This window comes from Pseudorasbora parva, chromosome 3 (assembly GCF_024679245.1).
Source record: "Pseudorasbora parva isolate DD20220531a chromosome 3, ASM2467924v1, whole genome shotgun sequence".
In the NCBI taxonomy this organism is placed as follows: Eukaryota; Metazoa; Chordata; class Actinopteri; order Cypriniformes; family Gobionidae; genus Pseudorasbora; species Pseudorasbora parva.
Window position 1 is genome coordinate 19,554,436 of NC_090174.1, and position 24,770 is coordinate 19,579,205.

The following is a 24,770-nucleotide window of genomic DNA, read 5'->3' on the forward strand; positions in this document are numbered from 1 at the left end:
TTCCTCCTGGCACATAAATTGCCTGGAAATGTTGGTGGTTTACAAAGCTCTGAGGAGCTTTCAACCCGGACCTCCACGGCTACCATGTCCTGATACGATCCGACAACATGTCGGTAGTGTCGTGTCTAAATCACCAGGGGGGTCTGAGGTCGCGCCCACCATGCAGGTTGGCGCATCAGATCCTCCTGTGGTCCCCGGGGAAACTCGTCTCTCAGAGCGATGTACGTCCCAGGGGACCAGAACCAGGGAGCAGATGTCCTGTCGAGGCAGGGGCTGAGGCCCGGGGAGTGGCGGCTCCACCCAGAGGTGGTGGAGGCCATATGTGAGAGGATCAGCCCGGTGGAAGTGGATCTGTTTGCATCTCTAGAAACGACCCACTGCCCGCTGTGGTTTGCCCTCAGGCCTCCGGCCCCGCTGGGGCTGGATGCCATGACACAGACGTGGCCGAGGCGGCGTCTGTAAGCATTTCCCCCGATCGTTCTGCTCCCGGGAGTTCTAGAGCGAGTCCGCCGGGAGGGCATCAGCCTCCTATTAGTGGCACCCCGGTGGCCGTTCCGAGTTTGGTTCTCCGACATTGTGGCGGCCCCCCCCCATGGCAGGTCCCTCTGAGGAGGGATCTGCTGTCTCAGGCAGGGGGAATGATATTCCACCCCAGGCCAGAGCTGTGGGATCTCTGGGTCTGGCCCTTGAGGGGGCACAGTACCCAGAGAATGGCCTGCCACAATGGGTCGTGGAGACCATTCTCAGCTCTAGGGCTCCCTCTACGAGGAGACTGTATAGCCTTAAGTGGTATGTCTTCACTAGCTGGTGTAGAGAACGGGGGGTGAACCCAGTTAACTGTGCAGTTGCCTCAGTGCTGGAGTTCCTCCAGCACCGTTTCTCCGCCGGTTTGACCCCAACCACCTGAAGGTGTATGTGGTTGCCATAGGGGTTTTCCACTCGCCTTTAGAAGGGGGCCCGCTGGGCAGACACTACTTGGTAGTACGGTTCCTCTGTGGGGCTAGGAGGTTGAGGCCTGGGGCTTATCCCAGAGTCCCAGCTAAAAGGGACCTGGCAGTGGCTCTCGAAGGGCTGGTTGAGGCCCCCTTCGAACCATTAGAGTCGGCTGAGGCGAGAAATCTGACCCTCAAGGTAGCTTTTCTCCTCGCTATCACTTCTCTGAGGAGAGTGGGGGACCTTCAGGCCTTGGCGGTAACGCCAACTTGCTTGGAGTTTGCCCTTGGCGGGGTGAAAGCTATCTTGCACCCCAGACCGGGCTACGTGCCCAGGGTCCCATCTACGGGGATGGGGTCGGTGTTTCTTCAGGCATTTCATCCTCCGCCTCACGCGACGGCAGAGGAAGCTAGGCTGCACCTGCTCTGCCCTGTCAGGGCATTGAGATTTTATTGGACAGGTCAGCTCATTGGAGTGCTTGCGTCCTGAGTGTGCCTGGTTTCCAGCTTCACACCAGGACGTGCGTGTCTCGGTGTGGCATAGTGGGTATTGACGTTCCCAGAGTGTCGTCACTCGACGACGCAGTGTTGAGTTCCCTCGATAAAGGGAACGTCTCGGGTTACTATTGTAACCCTTGTTCCCTGAGAGGGAACGAGACACTGCGTCTCGTCGCCACACCTACACGTAGAGCGCTCGCTTCATCGCAAAGGCTGTCTTTCGTTTGGGGCGGCGCCTTCTTATAGCTTCCGCTTACGCCGTCGCCTACTACGTCAGGACGTTGCACCAATCGGATTGGTGGCTGATTTCATTCATACTTCAGAGCCGTCACGCTGGGGGCGTTCCCAGAGTGTCGTCACTCGACGACGCAGTGTCTCGTTCCCTCTCAGGGAACAAGGGTTACAATAGTAACCCGAGACGTTTCTGTTTGGTTACCACAGCTAAAACAATGAAGATCGGACTGCTTGAATGACATGCGTGTTAAATGGTTTGCAAAAGGTTAGGGAAAATGTGTCAATCCAATGAGAAAGGGTTAACACATTTGCAAGACATGTCTTCTGCTCTGCTTAGATACTGATGATGAAAACTTAGTGAATCCTAGTTTCTTTAACCAGGTCAAAGCAATCAAGTAAAACTGTATTGTCAATTGTAAGTTACATCTTAGTGTATGTGTGAGTGTAATTGCAAGAGAATGGAAAAGATACAAATTTACACTCTTACTGTTTGTAATGTTTTTTATTGACAGAACATGTCATTGAGATACAGAAATGAAAAAAACAGCACTGAATAGCACACACAATAAAAAAAAACCTAAAGAAGAAATGTGAACATAGGAAAAACCAATTCAGGACAGATTTAGAAAAAAGTCTAATGGAAATATATAGAAGGTATAGAAACATGATTGACATATTATGATAACTTGTTCAATCATTTTGCATGTAAAGACTTATGCAATGAGCTTGTGACTAAATGTTGTGGGGGGTGAGACTATTCAACCCACTATAATACATTTTGATCAACATGACATAAGCACTGATAATGTAGGAAACAACAGAGAATTGTACATAATCATTTGCATGGATGTGCCAAAGCATTTGCAACTTGTTCAAAGAAATGAGAAACTGTTTTTTTTTTATGTGCGCAACTGACACAATGATGTGAGAATTGAACAGGTAGTTTTGAGAATTTCAATTCTGATCTGAGAAATGTACCAAAGCGATTGAGAAAAACTGTAATTGTGCTTATTGCCCCCTGCAGGAGAAAGAGAAGAAGTACATGCTGCCACTGGACAACCTGAAGCTCAGAGATATAGAGAAAAGCTTCATGTCCAGCAAGCACGTGTTTGCTCTCTTTAACACTGAACAAAGGTTAGAAAAAAGCAACAACATTTTACTCTCTACAGAGATCTCAGAAATAGAAAAATGTAATATATTAATTTGCACCTCTATTTAAAAGTTTGGTGTCTCTAAGACTTTATAACTCACTTATGCTTACAAAGCTGCATTTATTTTAACAGTAATATTGTTCAATATTATTACATCTGTATAATTTTAATAATATTATTTACAATATTATAATTTAAAATGATTGTTTTCTGTTTTAATATATCTTAAATCGTGTGGTGGCAATGCATTCCTGTGATGACAAAGCTGAATTTCCAGCATCATAACTCCAGTCTTTAGTGTCACAAGTTATTTTAGTATGCTGATTTGGTGCTTATTTCTTCTTATTGCAGTAATAATTTAATACTAGGTTATGCAGTATATTGTCTGGCCATTTTTATTTTGCAAGCACAATCTGACTTCTTTCATTGCTCATGCATGTTGTCTTAGGAACGTGTATAAAGACTACAGGCAACTGGAATTAGCTTGCGACACTCAGGAGGAGGTGGACAGCTGGAAGGCATCCTTCTTACGAGCTGGAGTCTACCCAGAGCGCATCACTGTACGTGAATGCTTCCACTGATCAACTATCAGTCATATTAACTCTCACATTCCTGTGATGTAACAGCTGGCACATGTATATAACCAAAAACCCTTTCTAACAAACCACATTGATTTACATTAATGCTTTACTAATTTTATTAACATATTGTGCTGTCTTTGCTTTGTCTGCAGGATAAAGAGAAGGTAAGTTGACATTTGTCTCTTATATTCTGTGTTTCTATATCAATCTATATCATATATCATATGCAAACTTATTTCTCTCTGAGTGTCAATATGTGTTGTATTTAAAAATGCTTTGAAATTATGGTGTGAACCCCACCACTAACAGGTTAAAGGTAGGGTAGGCAACTTCGTGGGGGGTAAAACAAGCTAGTTTTGAAAGCATGAAATCCCAACATCCCTTCAGAGCACTTTTCAAGGCCATGCCTCATCCAACACTTGAATGTGTACATCAGAATCTACAAAACGTCACAAAATGAGAGACAGTGACTGAGAACTTGAACAGCTATGGATTAGAGATGTGCGGTTTGCGGTTACAGCCAGATCGGGCGGATGACTTGACGAAAATAATATTTTAATAATTAAATTTAGGCGGGTGGCGGCTGAACCAATCGAATGAAAAAAATATATACATTGTTAAATATTGTTACCTTAAATTATGTGGCCTATGGTAGCCTACCAGCATTTTTTCCTCAGCAGTGTGCAATAAGAAAGTAGAATACAGTGCAAGTTGACTGATGATTCATCATGTCACATCTAGTTGCAGTGTCTGGTACAGCACTAAGCAAACCTGCAAGCTATGAGCCCAGCTGTCAGAATGGAGGCCTAAATGTCTCATAGATGAGACTGCCTCTGTTTTTTTTTTCCTTCTCGATATTAGTTGTATTTTAAAACAGCCAGCCATTGTAGCCTACCACTCGAGAATAGGCATTTAGAAGATTATGGAGTGATATCAGAATCGGGCAATGTCAGCTTGAGATGTGTAAAAGATTGCAAGAGCTAAACTTCTTCAAGCCCGATAACATCCACAGCAAAAAAAGGAGATAAGAAAAATAGTTAGAAAACTTTGCCCATTAATTAGATGTGCAAGGCAAGCAGGCAAGTTTTGGGGTTGTAATGGACATTTAACAATGTGAACATGCATGTTGTGCGGTGGACTTTCAGCAAATTTCAGTTTAATGTCGAGGTTCAATAGTTTGTTTCTTGTATGATTGTTAGGCCTGCTGATATGAAATGAATTGTCTGCCTGAAAAAGACAGTCAACTCTTCCCATAACTCTTGTTATCCAGGAGTGACACGCAATGACTCGCTCACAAGATGGCAACACCCAGCTTGCCCCTACTTTAAGCTTCAAAACGGCTTATCGGAATCACTACGTCCATATTTTTTTACAGTCTATGGTTTGAATGCCATTCCCCATGTTGCCCCTCCATCTTGAAAGTTCAGTAGTTCAGTCAGCTTCGCCTATAGCGTTTTAACACTCGATAGCACCGTGTCGAATGTGAAGAGAGGGATTGCCATGTTAATCTTGGACTAAATCGGCCACCGTAGGAGTTAAAACAAAATCATAATTTAGAGGAACAGAAACTAATATTCACTGGAGGGTCATATACCTTTTTACCGCCAGATGGGGGAAATATCACACAGTGTAGCTTTAATGATAGGCCTGAATTTATTTGCTTTACTATTCCACTCTTTATTCCTCAATTGTGTCCCTAATTTAATTGTGCCAGTAATATGTAAATATCAATGTCTTGATGGCCCTCAGCAGAGTGATGCCGGTGAGGAAAATGGCTCGGATCGCTTCATGCACTCAATGGATCCTCAGCTTGAGAGGCAGGTGGAGACTATCAGGAACCTTGTGGATTCCTACATGGCCATTGTCAATAAGACTGTGCGGGACCTCATGCCTAAGACCATCATGCATCTCATGATCAACAATGTAAGCTGTTTTGAATGACACTTTGATATACAATATATTGTCAAAAGTATTAGGACACCCCTCCAAATCATTGAATTCAGGTGTTCCATGGCCACAGCTGTAATGGCATGCAGGCTGCTTCTACAAAAATGTACTCACTACTCAATATTCTACGGTCAACTGTTACTGGTATTATAACAAAGTGGAAGCAATTGGGAAAAACAGCAACTCAGCTATGAAGAGATAGAGCAAAACAAAATGTACTTCACTTCAGAAGGCCTTTATTAACCCCCCGGAGCCGTGTGGAGCAGTTATATGATGGATAGATGCATTTTTGTGGACTCACTGCCATTATAATGCTTTGAAAAGCCAGGATATTTTTAACATAACTCTATAAATATAATTTTCATTTTTGGGTGAACTTTTTCACTTTAAAGCTTCAGCATACCAAGACATTTTGGACAATTTTCATGCAACAGTTGGCCCCTTCCTGTTCCAACATGACTGGTCCATAAAGACATGGATGAGTGAGTTTGGTGTGGAGGAACTTGACTGGTCTGCACAGAGTCCACCTCAACCCCAAAAATACACCTTAGGGATGAATTAGAGTGGAGACTGTGAGAATTAGAGTGGAGATTTAATCTCTCTGACGCGCGGTGACATTCTGATAGCATTTAGCTTAGCCCACTAAGCCCAGTTCATTCATTAGGTACCAAACAGAGATCAAGTTAAAAACGACCAAACAGTTACACGAGTAGCTGAACGATCAAGTATGATGACATAAAATAAAATGTGCCGCTTTTCTCAGCGGATTAAAAAGGAGAACTATAATGAATGGTGGAATAGCACTTCTGAGAGTACTTAGACTCGACGCAGTAAAAAGTCCCGTCTGAAAAATCCTCCCTCACATCTCCCCCTCCCCATATTGACAGAAATGAGAGAGGGAGGAGAAGTATCCCTTTAAGCTGTTATAGCTGAAATATTAAACCCTATAAATTAAGAATGGGTTGTCATTAAAGTTTATGTGCAATCAATTGCAGGCATCCCAAAACTTTTGGCAATACAGTGTACATAATATAATTCCTGTGCGATTTTTATCATTCAAACCTAAAGGATCCTGGTGAGATCAAATAAGTGTCATGTAAGAATCAAACGGTCCATTCAAGAATCAAGTTTTTTCCAGTAGGATTTTACTGGATTCTTATTTTGATGTTTCTTAGCCCTGTAGTTACTGACAAAAACTGAAAAAAAGCTTTTTACCTTTGCCTTTTCTTCCCATAGACTAAGGACTTTATCCATGCTGAGTTGCTTGCTAACTTGTACTCATGTGGAGATCAGAACACTTTAATGGAGGAGTCAGCAGAACAGGCTCAGCACAGGGAGGAGATGCTGCGCATGTACCATGCTCTGAGAGAGGCTCTCAGCATCATTGGTGACATCAGCACCACCACAGTCTCCACTGCCATGCCCCCACCGGTGGATGATTCTTGGCTGCAGGTACAAGGAGGACCTTCAGGACGCAGGTACTGTGCCATAATTGTGAATAAATCAACATTGTTTTAGATCAATCAGAAAGTTTTAAAAGCTTGACGTCTGGAGATTTTATGGCCAGGTAATCTGTCAGATGTTTTAGCATGTTTGTAGAAGAAGCTAGCATGTTTTAACATTTTGTTAGAAAAGCCAGGAACTCACATTGCCTTAAAAGTTTTCCAAATTAGGCACGTACACCAAACACTCCAATTTAAGGTGCACTATTTTACTTTCAGTAAAATATCCAAAAACCACTAGGCCAGTGTTATATATATATTTCCAGTTGAGTTCTCACAATATCCCAAATGTTTCCTACTATTTGTCAATTGTGAGAAAATTGCTATTTTAACCAAGGAACTGGGATGTCTGAGAGAGTCGGCTGTCAACTGCGTCATATAATTGCATGCATTACCCTTGATTTTCTTGTTTTATTTGGCAGAAATGCTTTACTCTTAGCAGTGTGTAACATGTGTTGAAGCATTGAAACACACAGAGTAACGCCATAACATAATTTTAAACACACAAAAATGTATCTGATATGATAATCAGAGCTGCGTTACCTCATACTCATTAAAAGCAGAAATGGCGTCGTCTGTGTCGTCTGTGTCCCGTCATAATAAAAGTCCTGCTGCTCGCTAGCCATGTGTTCGGCAACAATTGCTCCAGCGGCCTTGCTCAGCTCCCTTAACACTCGGTCCTGCTCTGCTTCATACTACAGTAACGTTAATAATTGCATCCATGAACATGATTTCTGTTCTTCCCGATTCTTTTCCATCGGCTGTTATGTGAAGACCACATGTCATCATTCTATGCCTTCGTTTACGGCTCCCTCTAGTGGACGGAAAAGTTATATAATGTAGCTTTACAGTTTTTCTCAGTAGCTTTAATGCATTTCTCACATCATTATTTATATTTTCACAACACTTAGTTCAACCTCCACAACATTTAGTCATTGGTGCACATCATAGTAGCAGTTTCTCATTCATTCCAACAAATTTCAAATGCTTTTGGACATGCATCAGTTGCTTTCATACACTCTCTGCTGTTTTATAACATTACCGATTGCTTATGTCATGATAGTCAAAATGGAATGACTGACTTGTGAATGCTGAATAGTCATTCCATATAAAACTAATAGTCCTCATTCCATTGCTTGAGTCATTATATACAAAAATGTTAAACTAGTTGTCAAAATATGGCAAGCTAATTTTACACTTTTTTTTTAATCTTTCTTTTTCCTGAAAATGTCTCATAAATTGAAAAATTCTCAGTTGAATCTCAACTTTCACTGATGAGAAGAGATGTGTGAAGCATTAGTTCTATGTATCTTGTATGTTCAATTCCAATATGTACTGGGATATTGTTTACAGGTGTGAACAGCTCTACCCAAAGGGAGTTTGTGTTTGTTGTAAATAAGGGTATATTGTTTCATTTGTAGAATGCAGTGAACAAATTATGTGGTAAAAATGTGAAACAAGATGTTTGGTCTGGAAACTCACCATTGACAGGGCTCAATCAGATGGGGCAGGATAAACGGTTGTCCTTCAAACTCCCTCTGCACGCGATAGGATAGTGCTTTAAACAACCAGAGCAACGTGAAGCGGAGCTAGTTTATAGATTTAACTTTCGCCGTATCCGGTCGGCAAAACTCTGAACACATCTTCCCTTTTTAAGAATTACTTCAATGCCGTTCTTTGTTCTTTTCTCAGAGAAAAGCTTAACTCCAAGTCTTCCAGAGTCGGAGTCAAAGCTGATTCGAAAGACTGCCGTTCACCAGCTTCTGTGTTTACTAGTAGCATGCAAGCGCAACTCTGCTGTCATTATGTTAAGCCCCGCCCACCGACTCTATACATGATGTGATTGGCCTGTTTTTTTCAGCTCAGACGTGTATTGAGAGTTGCTAGACGATACTCGCAGCAGATTAGATTTGCTGCCGCTAGGGTGCGTCTAGATTTCTAGGCTAACTGACAATTTCATTGACATATACTTGCTTTTGAGGAATGAGCTATCTTTTTTGAGCAAGTGACACGCTTTTGCAGGTTATCAGTTTGTACTAATTGTTTTAAGAATTGCATTAACTGTTGTGCAGATGTAAATAGTGATGTTAGAAATGCACCAAAGCGACTGAGAAAAACTGTAAGGAAACACTTCAAAAAAGCATGGACACTCTAACAATGAGGGGTAACCAGCAATTGATCTTTTTTAGCCATTGCTAGTATTGTTTAGCATAACTGACATGTTGGACAGACAGACAGACAGACAGACAGACAGACAGACAGACAGACAGACAGATAGATAGATAGATAGATAGATAGATAGATAGATAGATAGATAGATAGATAGATAGATAGATAGATAGATAGATAGATAGATAGATAGATAGATAGATAGATAGATAGATAGATAGATAGATAGATAGATAGATAGATAGATAGATCAGTGCAGGCAGATCTGTAATATAGTTGAATATTTAGTCAGAAATTATCTCAGAAGAATAATACATTTTAAGTTTAAACAAATTTTCAGTATGTTGTCTTTCTCAAGCCAACATAATCTTTTTATTTTTTTCAACAGATCTCCAATGTCCAGTCCCACTCCCCAGCGGCGAGCCCCACCTGGGCCCCCTCGTCCAGGTGGACGCACAGCCCCAGGGCCCCCAGGTGCTGGAGCACCTCCTGTGCCATCCAGACCTGGAGCCTCTCCTGACCCCTTCGGTGGCCCCCCACCCCAGGTCCCCTCTCGTCCTAACCGTGCCCCACCAGGTGTCCCCAGGTGAGTCAAATTCGTAATTGTGCAAAACATAATTACCATTCTGAACTATAAATAAAAGTTATGATGTTACACTGTAATTAATCAGATGCAAATGCATTTGAAATGTTTAATATAATTAAATACAGCATGGCGGACATAGAATGTACATTACCACTACTGTGGGGAGTAATATAAGTGCTAATGGTGTTGAGAGCAATGATCTACAAACTACCTTCCATTTTACACCCTTTACAGCCCTTCTGCCCTGACCTGATCCCTGGTCTTTAACACAAGAAATACAGATCAGTAATACTCTTTCTGCTATTTCTACTTCTCTCTCCTGTCACAATCCATTACCTTTTCTCAGCTCACACGCTCCAACTTAGAGACCTGCACTAACAAACCACTCACATTTTTTAAACTACACATTTTTCCCCCCATCTCCTTGACATGCATCCATCTACAAATTCATTCCAATGTTGTTTTAACTCATTCAGTTCATTTATTGTTTGTATATATAGAAACATCAGTGCACCAGCTTTGTGAGATCATTCTCTCATGATATACATGTTTAAGAGGAAAAGATAAAGCAAAGCGACCAAATTAACAGGACAAACCACAAAGATGATACAGTTTTGATTCCTCCCATTGACTCTTTTTTTTGTCAGCCCATGTTCTCCTAAAACTCAGTCCCACTAAATCCCTTCCGCAATGATTCCGGTTATTCTTTCAGAATTTCTATCAGTGACCAATGAGGAGTTACGCAAATGGTATGTCCGACATATTGCCCTTATGTTGCATCAACATGTCCTTGCATGTTCCATCTTCAAATGTGTTAACATCTGCTGTTCTCTGACACCAGTCCTTCTCTAGATGTGTCAATCAGAGCACACCACACTGTCTTTTATATTTTAATTAATAATATTTTAATTAATTGTCTTTTATTAATAAGCTTAGAACTGACATTTAATTCCATAAGGATGTGATGCTGTGTGGTTGAACAACTCTTATATGCATGCTATGTATGAAGTTTCTAGCCATAGTTATATTTAAGGTTGACAAAGTTACCAATTGTAATTATTATTTTTTTCATTATTAATCATTTTATTTCATGTAAATTTTCTTTTAAATAGTTTTGTTGTTTTGAGCCATGACATGTATTTGTAAAAGTTAACCTGACAACTGTTCAGTTATGGCTCTGCAAATCATCTAGCTGGCTATTTCTTAATTGTGATCTGGATTAATCATTGAAAAATCTTTTTTTTTTTTTACTGAATCAGAATTTTTTTTAATCTGATTTGTCATTTCTATATGTTTAATTAAAATAAAATAATGATATGTATTTTATAATTAATAAAATAATAATTTACAATGTATATTAACATTAATATTACCACATACCATTTAACAGAATTTGCAGTTCATGAATTCTCAGATGAATCCACCTCGTTTAACATGCAGTCTATGTATGCCATTTTCAGTGTTCATTGTTAATACCTTTGTCTTTGTCTTTTGTTTTGTTCCTAAATGTGTCTTTTCCCCTGTTGTCTGTCTGTCCCTCTGTTTGTGTGTCTGCATCCATCAATCTGTTTTTGTCATCTTTGAAGTCGGAAAGCACCAGCCTTCCCCAACAGATCCAACAGAGACTCGCTCACTGATCATTAACACTGGCGATCAGCAGACAGAGGATAACCGCTAGCCCCTCTGCCACTTACACATGCATGCATGCACCCACACGCACGCACGCACACACTCACACTCACTCACACACACTTACACACAATGACACAAGCACACACCATCAAAACAAGCACAGTCCACATGCATATCACGTTTACTTGAAGTATTTTCTCTTCCACAAATTTAATGTCAGGAATGAACATCAATGATATTGATCTAATAGTGCCCATAGTGCCAATCACATTCACATGAGCACATATATGCTGCCACTGTATTCCGTTACCAGCATATATCCTGTATTTAGGAAAGAAGAACACTAGTTATAAAATGCACAGGGACTGTCAATGTAAACCAGCCTATTACACTGTTCACTTCAACATTTATGAACATGAATGATAGATGACACTGACACGTTTTTGCCTTTATTAGCAACATATATAAGCTTTAGCCAACATCTGACAGATTCTCAACCCATCAAAAGAGTGACCTGTATGTTTTCATATATAAAAAAACACATTACTTGTCCTACTGCTTCATTTACACTTTCATAAAATTCTATGCTGCCATATTTTCTTTCTTAACAATGAACACGTTTTATCTTAGTCCCCTGGAGTTTTAAAGCCTTATAAAGCCAGCCCTTATAAGCCGGCTTCTTTTATTGAACCAGACATACACATCATACTATGACTGTAATGTATACGATTTTTTTTTAGAAATAAATTAATGGACCCACTTTATATTAGGTGGCCTTAACTACTATGTACTAACATTTTAATTAATAATTTGAATGCAATAAGTGCATTGTGTACATACATGGTTTTACATTGTACTTACATTTTTAAAAATACCTGCATCTGTAATTAATTTCTGTAGTTACACCTCAGTTCCCTTACCCATAACCCTACCCTTAAACTTACCCACAAACCACACCTGTCCCTAACTCTACCTGTAGCTCACGTCAATATCAGCAAAGGTGTTTTGCAATACAATTTGAACACAGTAAGTACATTGTAATTGTTTTTTGATGTAATTACATTGTAGTTAAGGCCACCTAATATTAAGTGGGGCCAAATTGATTTATTAAATGTTTGAATTAAGCCATTTTTGGTTACATCAAAATTATTTAGAGATTTTGAAATTATCATTTGGCTATGGAGTTGCATTTTCTCCTTCAAACTAAAAGAATTGTTAAAGGTGCTCTATGCAGGACAACCCCCCCCCCTCCCCCCCAAAATAAATAAACAAATAAATAAATAAAAATAAAATAAATCATGCCTCTTAATTACTACTCATAATCCACTAAAATGTATGGTGGTGTTTGTGTCTATACAGATACTCTGCCATGTACCTATAATGTCTTATTTTCTTCTTGAATTGCTGTGCTCGGGACGTTTATGGGCTACAGCCTTTGCCCTGTGAAGCCAATAATGATGTGTTCTGCAAATTTAATCATAACTACAGGTCCTTCTCAAAAAATGTGCATATTGTGATAAAGTTCATTATTTTCTATAATGTAATGATAAAAATTAAACTTTCCTATATTTTAGATTCATTGCACACCTACTGTAATATTTCAGGTCTTTTATTGTTTTAATACTGATGATTTTGGCATACAGCTCATGAAAACCCAAAATTCCTGTCTCAAAAAAAATTAGCATATTTTATCTGACCAATAAAAGAAAAGTGTTTTTAATACAAAATAAGTCAACCTTCAAATAATTATGTTCAGTTATGCACTCAATACTTGGTCAGGAATCCTTTTGCAGAAATGACTGCTTCAATGCGGCGTGGCATGGAGGCGATCAGCCTGTGGCACTGCTGAGGTGTTATGGAGGCCCAGGATGCTTCGATAGCGGCCTTAAGCTCATCCAGAGTGTTGGGTCTTGCGTCTCTCAACTTTCTCTTCACAATATCGCACAGATTCTCTATGGGGTTCAGGTCAGGAGAGTTGGCAGGCGCCAATTGAGCACAGTAATACCATGGTCAGTAAACCAGGTCAGCCAGGTCGTGCTGAAAAACGAAATCTTCATCTCCATAAAGCTTTTCAGCAGATGGAAGCATGAAGTGCTCCAAAATCTCCTAATAGCTGCACTGACCCTGCCCCTGATAAAACACAGTGGACCAACACCAGCAGCTGACATGGCACCCCAGATCATCACTGACTGTGGGTACTTGACACTGGACTTCAGGCATTTTGGCATTTCCTTCTCCCCAGTCTTCCTCCAGACTCTGGTACCTTGATTTCCGAAAAGCATGCAAAATTTGCTTTCATCCGAAAAAAGTACTTTGGACCACTGAGCAACAGTCCAGTTCTGCTTCTCTGTAGCCCAAAAGTGGCTTAACCTGTGGAATGCGGCACCTGTAGCCCCTTTCCTGCACACGCCTGTGTATGGTGGCTCTGGATGTTTCTACTCCAGACTCAGTCCACTGCTTCCGCAGGTCCCCCAAGGTCTGGGATCGGTCCTTCTCCACAATTTTCCTCAGGGTCCGGTCACCTCTTCTCTTGTTTTTAAGTTTTTAAAAGCCTCAGGAATCTTTTGCAGGTGTTTAGAGTTAATTAGTTGATTCAAATGATTAGGTTAATAGCTGTATTCATGAGCTGTATGCCAAAATCATCAGTATTAAAACAATAAAAGACCTGAAATATTTCAGTTGGTGTGCAATGAATCTAAAATATATGAAAGTAAAAATTGTATCATTACGTTATGGAAAATAATGAACTTTATCACAATATGCTTATTTTTTTAGAAGGACCTGTATATCCCTACCCTTACCCCTAGCCATAAAAATAAAGAGACATGAGGTGAATAATACTGATGTAAACACTTAACCCAGGTTTGTAAGTCTAACCTTGACTTAATTTGTACATTTGTTAGTCTAAGATGTTGATCCAGGAACATGTTGCACTTGGTAAAATCGGGTTCTGCTGCAGTGCAGGTGAGCTATAGTGCACCTTTTAAGGAATCAGAATTATTAAGAGGAATTGTAATTGCAATCATAACATTTCTGTATTTGCAAAACATCAGAAAAGAGGAAAGGTAAACATGTCTTCTTCATATCATTCATAGCCACCACAACCATCAAATAGCCCTACTGCTAATATAAACTGAAATAAACAAAATCAAGCCATCATACCATACCTGACATTGACAAAGCCATTCTTGTTCTTACTATATTCTGTAATTTCCAAAAAAGGATTTTCCCCTTTTTTGTTTTATTTGCTGTCCCTTTTTTATGTCTTTTAGCCATCCAAGCAAAGGAAGCCCTTCTCACAACGAGAGTCCACATCCTTCGTTTGACTCTTAGAGCCAAATGTCCTTCCTCCCTATCCTCCTTCTCTCCTCCTGTCCACTGCCTCTCTTTCTCTGTGCTTTTCTTCTGACCAAGTGCATCCTGGGATTGCTGTATGCCTAGCATCACAGCAAGAACAGATGGAATGGTTGAAAGTAAAGGCAGGAAGATAAATGAAGAATGCAGGAGAGCTATGGGGTTAGTCACTCTTTCTGTCTGTATTATATACATCAATCACATTGTAATGGGTCACTGCAATACACCCAGTGTGGACTTGTGTCAACACTCAAAGTCACTGCAATGTTAATTATACTGAAAATGCTGTGTGGTGTTTGTGTTTACACACTAGAAAATGTCGACTGATTATAGAAGTGTCACACGAGCTAAGCGCGTATCAGCCATACATAAGCATACAGAAAATTCCTGTCTGCACGCCAGTATGCAGGATAGTGGATACACAAGGAAGTCGCGATTTTTGCACTTGTTATGTGGTACTTTGTGTGTGAATGTTTTCTCCCTAAAAGTTTGAACAATATTTATTAATCCTAGTGTTTGTTTCGACTGTAATGTCTCTTTGTATTTTCCCTATAATAGACAAATAAGATTTGTCTGACTTAAATGTATATACACATATATATTGAAGTGAAGTGTCTGGTAGGGAGGAAAAAAAGCCTTTAGAATTATGTTCATGTAATTCATTTATTTGTTGAAGCAGCAGTGAAAAATGTCAGGTCAAAGGGACTTAAAACCCCAACATGAGTTTAAATGAATATATCAGCAATTCTGACGATATGGTGAACAGAATCTATTACTATGTTAATGTATATTTGTTGTGTATCTCTGGGAGTTGTGCTTCTGTTGCCTTGTGTCAACATGTACATTTACTAAGTATTGACAATTAAGTTATTGCATTGAAAATGAACTGATTGTAAAAATATAAGTTTATGGTTTGTATGTATATATATCTATAAAAAAAATCTTTACTCTACATAAACCGGGTGTGTGTGTATGAATCTTATTGTTGCCATGTGTATCTTATTGTGGTCTGATGTCATAGACTGGCCAATGATTTGTGATGACAATAAAGTGTCTTTGTGTGGAAGATAACTGTGCATTCATGCATATTTTATTTTCGTTATTTTATTATTATACAGTCAAGACTTTTGTGCTTATACAGAAATGGAAAAATATTCAGTGGAGTAAAAAAATTGACTGCAATTCCTGCTTTGTGGTTTATATATTATTTAAGTTAGAATTAATATATTTATTATGCTTAATATTTATGCGCATCAAGTATGCATTTATTTAATCAAACATACAGTAAAAACAGTATTGTTAAATATATATTAAAATAACAGTTTCCTTTCAGTCGGTTCCGTCCGACGTATGTCTCCCTTCCCTCCTTCAGGGAATGAAGGTTACATACATACCGAGACGAATCCCTTTCCAAGGGAACTCCCACTGCATCGTAAAACGACTCTTTGGGCAACGCCCACAGTGTGACGTGTCTGAAGCATGAATGAAACTAAGACCGATCCTGATTGGTGCTACGTCATGATGTAGTAAGTGACGGCATACCCGGAAGTATAAAGGGATGTCGCACCCATAGACAGTAAAAGAAATGGACGGAGGGATCCCATTGCCTTCTACGGCGTTAAGTGATGTCAGTATAGGAGCACTCACTTCCTGATGGCTGAGCGAACTGCGCAGGCTCAGACTGAGCTTGACGACGTAGATGTGACGTGAGCCTCCTGTCTGACAGCTGTAGGTCTTCTAGTAGTTGTGGAAAGTGAAAGCTGAATAACGTTGTTTAAATATTTTCTCCCGTTGCTTTTGGCTCACTATGGGCTTCTCCCCATTCTTCCCCCTTGACTTTATCAGACTTTATGTCTACACGTCCCCCGACTGTCTCATAGACAGTAGACGACTGCCTGCGAGCGTCTCCTCAGGTCTATACGGTAATTTCTCAACTGTGCGACAGAGTCGCGTTGGTTATGACGCAATAGTTAGCCTATTTTTACAAAAACAGCTTCTACGGGGCGATAGTGTAAGATACAAGGTAACGGAGCCTTTTATGCATTGTCGTGTTTCTTTAGAAATAAACAATGGACAAATGGAGTCTTTAAACGCCTCAGATGTAAAGTTATTCACTGTCAAAGTGACACAAAAATGAATGGGAGTCAATGGGATGCTAACAGCAGGTGATGGCTTGGTTAGCAATGGCAGCCCCTAGGGGTGGAACGCTTTCCGAGCGCTAGATTACCCCCTTGGTCGCACCACAACCGCGCTAGCTTTTTCGCTCTTCAGCAAATGCTCTGTGTTGTGTGTGAGAGAAACACTGTGTTTTGACTTAAAGGACAACTCCGGTGAGAAATGAACCTAGGGGTAATTAACAGATGGTTACCGAGTAGATCGTTCTCTGGGATGCGTTTTCATGGAACTCGAATGTAAAGAGTTTTATCTTTAAAAACAGATTAGCTTATAACACTAGTCTATGGGGCACAGAGTAGTGAAATTAAATCACTAGTTAATACCACTAACAAGGCTAAAAATAGCCTCACACTAACACAGTAGCATAATGAGGGTCCCAACATGCAAACCGAAGCATTGCGAACTTTGTAAGAGTACAAACAGTTTAATAAGAAGACAGTTTATAGACATACTGCATTACGCGTTCACGGACAGGCGCCATCTTGGAAAACAGTCTCGACTCATCGAGCGACGAGAGCTCTGCTAAGTGATGAACTGTGACTTGGAATCTCATATGGTCCGTTGTTTCCGGAAGAAAACACTGAACACAACAGAGAAAATAAATAAATAAATACAAAAATGTCCATGTTATTACATTTCACAAACTTAATTCCTATTGACCAGCTCACTTAGAACAGCGCTCGTAGATCGATTCATCGAGACTGTTTTTCGAGATGGTGCCTGTACGTGAACGCGTAAGGCACTATGTTTACAACGTATCTTCTTATTAAACTGTTTGTACTCTTACAAAGTTCTCAATGCTTCGGTTTGCATGTAGGGACCCTCATTATGCTACCGTGTTAGTGTGAGGCTATTTTGAGCCTTGTTAGTGGTCTTAACTAGCGATTTAATTTTACCACCCTGTGTCTACCCTGTGCCCCATAGACAAGCATTATAAGCTAATCGGTTTTTAGAGATAAAACTGTTTACATTCGATTTTCAAGAAAACGCATCCCAGAGAACGATCTACTCTGTAACCATCTGTTAATTACCCCTAGGTTCATTTCTCACCGGAGTTGTCCTTTAAATCTTTTGAAACGGTGAGAGAATGACGAGCGAACAGCTCAGTAAGTTTGTATACCCCTGGCCTCGTTATCTTACGGGTGGGGACACACACTATATGTGTGTGAACTGTTTGGGAGTGCAGCACGCTCGGTCAGCTCTCAAGGGAGCTGACTGTAAGCACTGTAAAGCACTCTCCATCAGAGTGTTGCGCTCCCGCCTGGCCGTGTTTGACAAGGCCGACCAGGCTCGTGTTCCCCGCAGTTCAGGTCCCGCGTTCACTGAGGCGGCGCGACGGCTTAGAGCGTGGGAATCGCAGCGGAAACTGGCTGGTGATATTATTGGGATTGCTGAGGCATTTTCCCAATCATCATCAGACAGTTCTGATGCCCTTCCTCCATGTGCAGAAGCCTGCGAAAGTCCGATGTTTGAGCTGTCTGTATCTAAGGATGTGGACGTGCTCAGCATTGAGGCGGGTGACATTGAGGCTCACCTGTCACCTCACGTGCCCGCTTATGAGGAGCTCGTCGAGGTTGTGACTCGTGCGGTGGCCAGATTAAACATCAGATGATCATCAGAAAGGCAGGAAACAACAATATTTAAAAGTAAGCTGGAACAGACCACACTCCTCCCGCCTCTCCAATCCAACAGTGTTGGATTACAGAAATATCATGGGGGTGGGAGAGAATGGCTATGGGAGGATGCCACGGGTGGAGGAGGCTTTGGCCAGTTACCTTTTTCCTGATGTGGCGTCCTCCCTAAAAACCCCAGTGCTGCCCATCAAGCTGTGTAGAGATACATCGGTGGTGGGCAGGGCATATATGGCGGCACCTGTTTGACCAGACTTGAATGAAGGCGAGGGACCCACACCTGAGGATGTGGCTGAGCTCCGCAGATTGACAGATTTGTCTCTCCGGGTCACCAAGGAGATGGCCCGTGCTGTGGGCCGCTCCATGTCAGATATGGTGTCTACGGAGAGGCATTTATGGCTAAATCTGTCGGGTATCAAAGAGAAGGATAAGGTTTTCCTCCTTGATGCTCCTCTTTCGCCTTCTGGCCTGTTTGGCGACACTGTCAATACGGTTGTCGACAGGTATCAGGAGGCGAAGAGGCAATCTGTGGCGTTCCAGCAGTTTAACCCTCGCCGCTCCAAGTCTAAAGGGGCTGGACGGTTTTAAGATTCGAACTCCTCGTACCAACAGAGCCCCTCTAGAGCCCCTCCCCAGGGAGCTTGGCAACAGAGGCGGCGTTCTCGCCCAAAGCCGGCTCAGCAGAAGGGCGACCTGAGGGCCGTCCTTCAGGCTAAGAAGGCTTTGGCTGTGCCCTCCGGGGAGAAGCGGCTGAGGCCATTTTCTCTGCTGAGTCCTCTGGAAATCGATATGGTAATCCCGCCATCAATGATGCTTCGGGCCACTTCGGTTTCCAGCATACGCGCGCTACATCGTATGCCCCAAGGGGTTTTGGGAAGGCAGCAATGCCGTGCGCACACCGAAAATCGTACAAGACCTCTCCCTGTGTAGTGATTTTTACTCAGTTTACCGATGACGTAGTGATTTTCAGATCACGTGTCACTTAAGGTGTGGTTATGAGTGTATCAGGTGACCCCTCCCCCTTTGATACGGGGCACCAGCTATGAATAATATCTTAACAATATAAGAACACTAGCAAAAGAGCTGTTCAGTAATTCAGAATTAATGTAAATTAGAGGGAGTTGGTCAGCTGATTTATCTGAAGGATTTGTGAGTCTGGACAACCAGTAGAGTCTTTGATCATCAACACAATGAAGACACAGTGTAATAAAATGAATGAAATTTATTAACAATAGATATGCAAGAGTAAATACTTAAACGATTAATAATGCTAGTAATGGATATACTTCTAAAGGATAGTAAACTAATAACCAAAAAGTAATGAACGAAACAATAAAACCAATAAATGATGTGAACACAGAATGGATAAATGCAATGCTGTTGAACAGAATGTAGCAATAGAAGAGAATTGTATGGGAATGCTTCTTATGGGAACCATCTAATGGTTCTGGCACATGGTGATAAATAAATGCTTATTTATCATTAAACAAATAATCCCCTATTATTTGTAACAACCTGACCTCAAGTAATAGTTATCTAAACAGGTTAGAAAACATATGCTGCATGTATAAACTAATGCCAAGGTCTCTCGAAAGAGGTTTGGTAAGTTTATATTTACGTTCCACACAGTCGGGTGATCAGTCCTGGCAGTAGATACGTCTTCCACTGGTTATGCGGGTAGCGTGCAGTGGGAAGGGCGCAGAGTTGCGAGTAGCCGTTGCCACGCTGGGCTGAAGGATGCAGAACTCTGGTTGTGCCAAGAGGGTCCTTAAACGTGGACCAGGCAGCTGGGTCAGTCGAATCTTCACAGGGTCCTTTGCAGGCTGGCTGAGTCACTGAGGAGCCGTGTGGGACCGGCAATGTCTGCCGATGCAGAGGTCCTTGGTGGACTGGATGTGCTGCTGAAGGAGTTGTAAAGGTCAGATAAGATCTCTCAAGGAGAGAGCCCTTTTCCAGCTATAGTTTGCCGAAAGCAATATAAAGGTTTTGCTCGCAAAAGCTTAACCTCCACTGTCTTGTAGTCTCTTTCCTCGTCAGGTCAGAAGCTCAGGACGTGGTGTGTCTGTTAGTGTCTCCTTCCCCGTTGGGTTAGAAACGCAGAACGTGGTGTGTCTGTTAGTGTCTCCTTCCCCATCGGGTTAGAAACGCAGAACAAGGGTCGTTTTAACTTATATTTACATTTACATTTAATCATTTAGCAGACGCTTTTATCCAAAGCGACTTACAAAAAAGGGGAGAGCAATAGAAGCAACAAAACATACAAGGCCAACAACCTGTAAGAGCTGTAAGAAGTCTCAGTTAATTAAGCACAGTATACAAACAATTTTTTTTTTTTTTTGGACAAACAAAGAAAATTTTAATGGATAGTTAAGTGATATTCTTTATTGGTCAGGTGCAATTGGAAAATATGTGTCTTAAGATGTTTTTTAAAAATACAGACTCAGCAGCACAAATTGAGTTCAGCAGTTCATTCCACCAGGTGGGAACGGTCCAGGAAAATGTCCATGAAAGTGATTTCATGCCTCTTTGGGATGGAATCTCTTTGGGATATTGGTGCAGAGCGAGTGGTTGCTTTGCAGGCGAGCACTAGTGCCTTGAATTTGATGCGAGCAGCCATTGGCAACCAGTGCAGTCTGATGAAGAGAGGCGTGACATGCGCTCTCTTCGGCTCATTAAAGTACACTCTCGCCGCTGTATTCTGGAAAAGCTGCAAGGGTTTGATAGTGCATGCTGGAAGGCCAGCTAGAAGAGCATTACAATAGTCCAGTTATATGGTGAAAAAGGTAACATTTGCTAGAAGGATCGAGTGAACGATCTGTAAACAACATATCTACGGTTGTTTTTTTTAATACAAAATAATATTAACCTTTGTCTTAGACACACTATTTAGTTTTGTATGGTATTTGGATTTTCCTATTGTTACTTAGCATCTTGCGTTATCTAGACAATATGGTATCTCTAAGAAACTTTCAATCTAATCAGAAATTGTTTAAACAGTCAATAAGCGGATACAATCGCTACTTACTGCTTGCAGGAATATAGTTGTAATTGCAACTTTCTTCAGTTTAAGATGCTGAGTGAAGCTTGCTTGAAATGGGCTGAACAAACGAACAATCTTGAATTAAATCTTTCTGCGGTATCCGATTATAATTAACATCAACCATGACTGTTGACATTTTTTTATCCGTGGGAAGGGTAGAAAAGTCTCCTGCACAGCCTGGAACATGACATGTGTCCATGAGAGAAGTTTGTTTATCTGCAGTCCCAGTTACCATCAGTTCCTCCTGACAATGAACATGTTTGGACAGATGCAAATGTTGGTGGCGTGCATATAAATGATCCCCAACGCTTGTGTCAGGGTTGGGTTTATGTTGAGAAGCACTTTTTTCCCCCTGGTGTTTTTGATTTACGAGATTTACATAAGAAGTAGGAAGCAATGGTGTTTGAGACTCACAGTATGTGATGTCCATGTACTGAACTCTTATTATTTCACTATGGCAAGGTTAATTACATTTTTCATTCTAGGGCACCTTTCATGTAGTAGAAATGTGAAATTATTTTTGAATTTGGTGCCTTCTAGACTGAGAAAAGACAGAAAACGTCTCAGGTTACGTATGTAACCCTAGTTCCCTGAGGGAACGAGACGCTGCGTCGAAACGCTGTGAGAACGCCTCTGCGTTAATGCGTCGTGAAGCGCCTGTAGAACCATTCCATCGGAAAAAAGATCGATCGTCGCCGACGTGATGACGTCGCCGACGTGATGACGTCATCAACCGGAGACTATAAAAGGTCCGCGATCACAAACAGGAACTAGCTTCTGATAAAGCCTGAAGTAAGTGATCACGGACACGCCGGGAGTATGGCAGAGCGACGCAGCGTCTCGTTCCCTCAGGGAACTAGGGTTACATACGTAACCTGAGACGTTCCCTTTCGGGGAACTCGAGCTGCGTCGAAACGCTGTGAGAACGCTTATACCCACATCGCCATAGGACCAAGTGTCTCGTATGTGTGAAGCCGAAGCGCACACGGTTACGAGAGTACCTGTGCCTCAAGTGTAGATGCCAGGTCTAGTTCATAGAACCTGACGAAAGTTAAAGGAGACGACCATCCGGCCGCGTTTACAAATATCGTGGAGGGAAGCCCCCGACAAAAGTGCTTAAGAAGCAGCCATACCCCTGGTTGAATGCGTCCGGACAGCCAGTGGAAACTGCTGCCCGGCAGCCTCATAAGCAAGTGAGATGGCCTCGACCACTCACTTGCTCATCCTCTGCTTAGATACTGGGGCCCCTTCTTAGGGGGCCCGAAACAGACAAACAGCTGATCAGTTTTCCTCCACAGGGCAGCTCTGTGGACATAGTATCTAGTGCTCTAACAGGGCACAGCAGATTAATCTTCCTGGTCTGACGTCGTGAAAGGAGGAGGACAGAATGCTTGAAGAGTAATGGGGCCCCGTGGGCTCGTAGGAACCTTGGGGACATAACCCGGCCTGGGATGAGAAATCCCCGGCGCAAACTCTAGACATGAGGGCCCTACAGACAGGGACTGAATATCTCTTATTCTTTTGAGAGATGAAATAGCTAAAAGGTTTTCTTTCTTTTTGACAAGCCCCGAAAACACAGGCTAAGTCCCATGCTGGGACCCTCGAGTGCATAACAGGCCTCAACCTTAAAGTGCCACGGAGGAAACGTGTAATCAGAGGGTGTCTTCCCAAGACACTCCACCCAAAGGGACGTGGACGGCACCCAAGGCCGCCACGTACGCCTCTATTGTGGAGGGGGTCAACCCTGCCGAGAACCTTGCCTGCAGAAACTCCAGCACTGTACCAACCGGGCAGTTAACTGGGTCCCACTGGCGTTCTCTGCACCATGCTGAGAAAAGTTTCCCTTTCAGAGCGTACAGTTTCCTCGTGGACGGAGCTCTGGAGTGAAGGATGGTCTCTACGACCTCGGCCGAGAGACCTTCCTCTATGAGCCTAGCCCCCTCAGAGGCCAGGCCCACAGTTTCCACATCTCTGGGCGTGGGTGCAGGAATCTCCCGCCCGCCTGAGAGAGAAGATCCCTCCTGGTCGGAATCTCCATCGGAGAGCCTTCCAGGAAAGATATCAGGTCCGAAAACCATACTCGGGTCGGCCAGTACGGAGCCACTAGGAGTACCTGGGCCCCGTCCCGGCGTACCCTGTCCAGAACTCCTGGAAGCAAGACAATCGGGGGGAAGGCGTACAGAGGTAGCCTCGGCCACCCCTGTACCATGGCATCCAACCCCAGCAGGGCTGGATGGGTCAGAGAAACCACTGCGGGCAGTGAGAACTCTCCGCCGAAGCAAATAGCTCCCATATACCTTCCATAGGAGCTCCACCACTTCTGGGTGGAGTCTCCATTCCCCGGGCCTCGGCCCCTGCCTCGACAGGCTGTCTGCTTCCTGATTCAGGACCCCCGGGATATATACTGCTCTGACTGACAGCAATTTCCCTTGGGCCCACAGGAGGATCCGATGTGCCAATTGTCCAACGGACGGGACCTCAGACCCCCCTGGTGATTTATATCGACGACCACCGATGTGTTGTCTGCACATGGTGGCCCCTTGAGGTCGGGCAGGAACTGTTTCAATGCAAGAAACACTGCGAGCATCTCTAGCCGATTTACGTGCCAGTGCCGCTGATGTTCCTGCCATAGACCCTGGGATGAGCGACCACTCATGGTCGCCCCCCCAGCCTGTGAGAGAGGCATCTGTCGTTAGCGTTACGCGACGGACATGAGCCCCCAACACGGGACCCTGAGATAAAAACCCCGGGTTTTTCCACATGACCAGAGCACGTAGGCATCGCCGCGTGACTTTGATCGTGCGGAGCGGATTTCCCCTCGGGGAGAACCCTTTTGTTTTGAGCCACCACTGCAGTGGCCTCATGTACAGTAGGCCAAAAGGTATCACGTTGGACGCTGCTGCCATGAGACCTAACAGTTTCTGGAACCGTTTCACAGTGACGGCTCGGCCTAGCTTCTGTTCTTTGGCGGCTGCCAGGATCGATGCTATGCGTGTTGGCGATAATTGCGCCCGCATAATTACCGAGTCCCAGTTCACACCTAGAAAAGTGGTTCTCTGAGCCGGAGAAAGCACACTCTTCTTGGCGTTCAGCCTCAACCCCAGCTTCGACATATGAGCGAGAACAGCATCTCGATGCTGAACCGCCATCTGCTCTGTATTCGCTAGAATCAGCCAGTCGTCGATATAGTTCAGTATGCGGATGCCCTGTAGACGCAGCGGCGCCAGAGCTGCATCCACACACTTGGTGAACGTGCGGGGTGACAGTGCTAGACCGAAGGGAAGTACACGATATTGGTATGCCCCCCCCCCCCGAAGGCAAACCTCAGGAACTTCCTG

General features: G+C 42.7%; 1 protein-coding gene across 12 annotated transcripts in view; it reads left to right on the forward strand.

Annotated features, from left to right (window-relative positions):
* Positions 1-15,657, forward strand: part of dnm1b (dynamin 1b) — a 59,187-nt gene extending 43,530 nt beyond the window's left edge. For 3 of the 12 annotated variants that reach the window (XM_067438008.1, XM_067438010.1, XM_067438017.1), the window contains 7 exons: positions 2,689-2,798; positions 3,264-3,375; positions 3,549-3,560; positions 5,146-5,319; positions 6,580-6,821; positions 9,403-9,600; positions 14,505-15,657. In XM_067438008.1, coding sequence (XP_067294109.1) covers positions 2,689-2,798; positions 3,264-3,375; positions 3,549-3,560; positions 5,146-5,319; positions 6,580-6,821; positions 9,403-9,600; positions 14,505-14,565 — 909 coding nt within the window. In that variant the 3' untranslated portion in view covers positions 14,566-15,657. Of the gene's footprint in view, positions 1-2,688; positions 2,799-3,263; positions 3,376-3,548; positions 3,561-5,145; positions 5,320-6,579; positions 6,822-9,402; positions 9,601-9,834; positions 10,350-11,186; positions 12,041-14,504 lie in introns of those variants that run through there. The other 9 variants (XM_067438009.1, XM_067438012.1, XM_067438011.1 and 6 more) reach the window with 7 other exon arrangements.
* Positions 15,658-24,770: the final 9,113 nt, after the last annotated feature.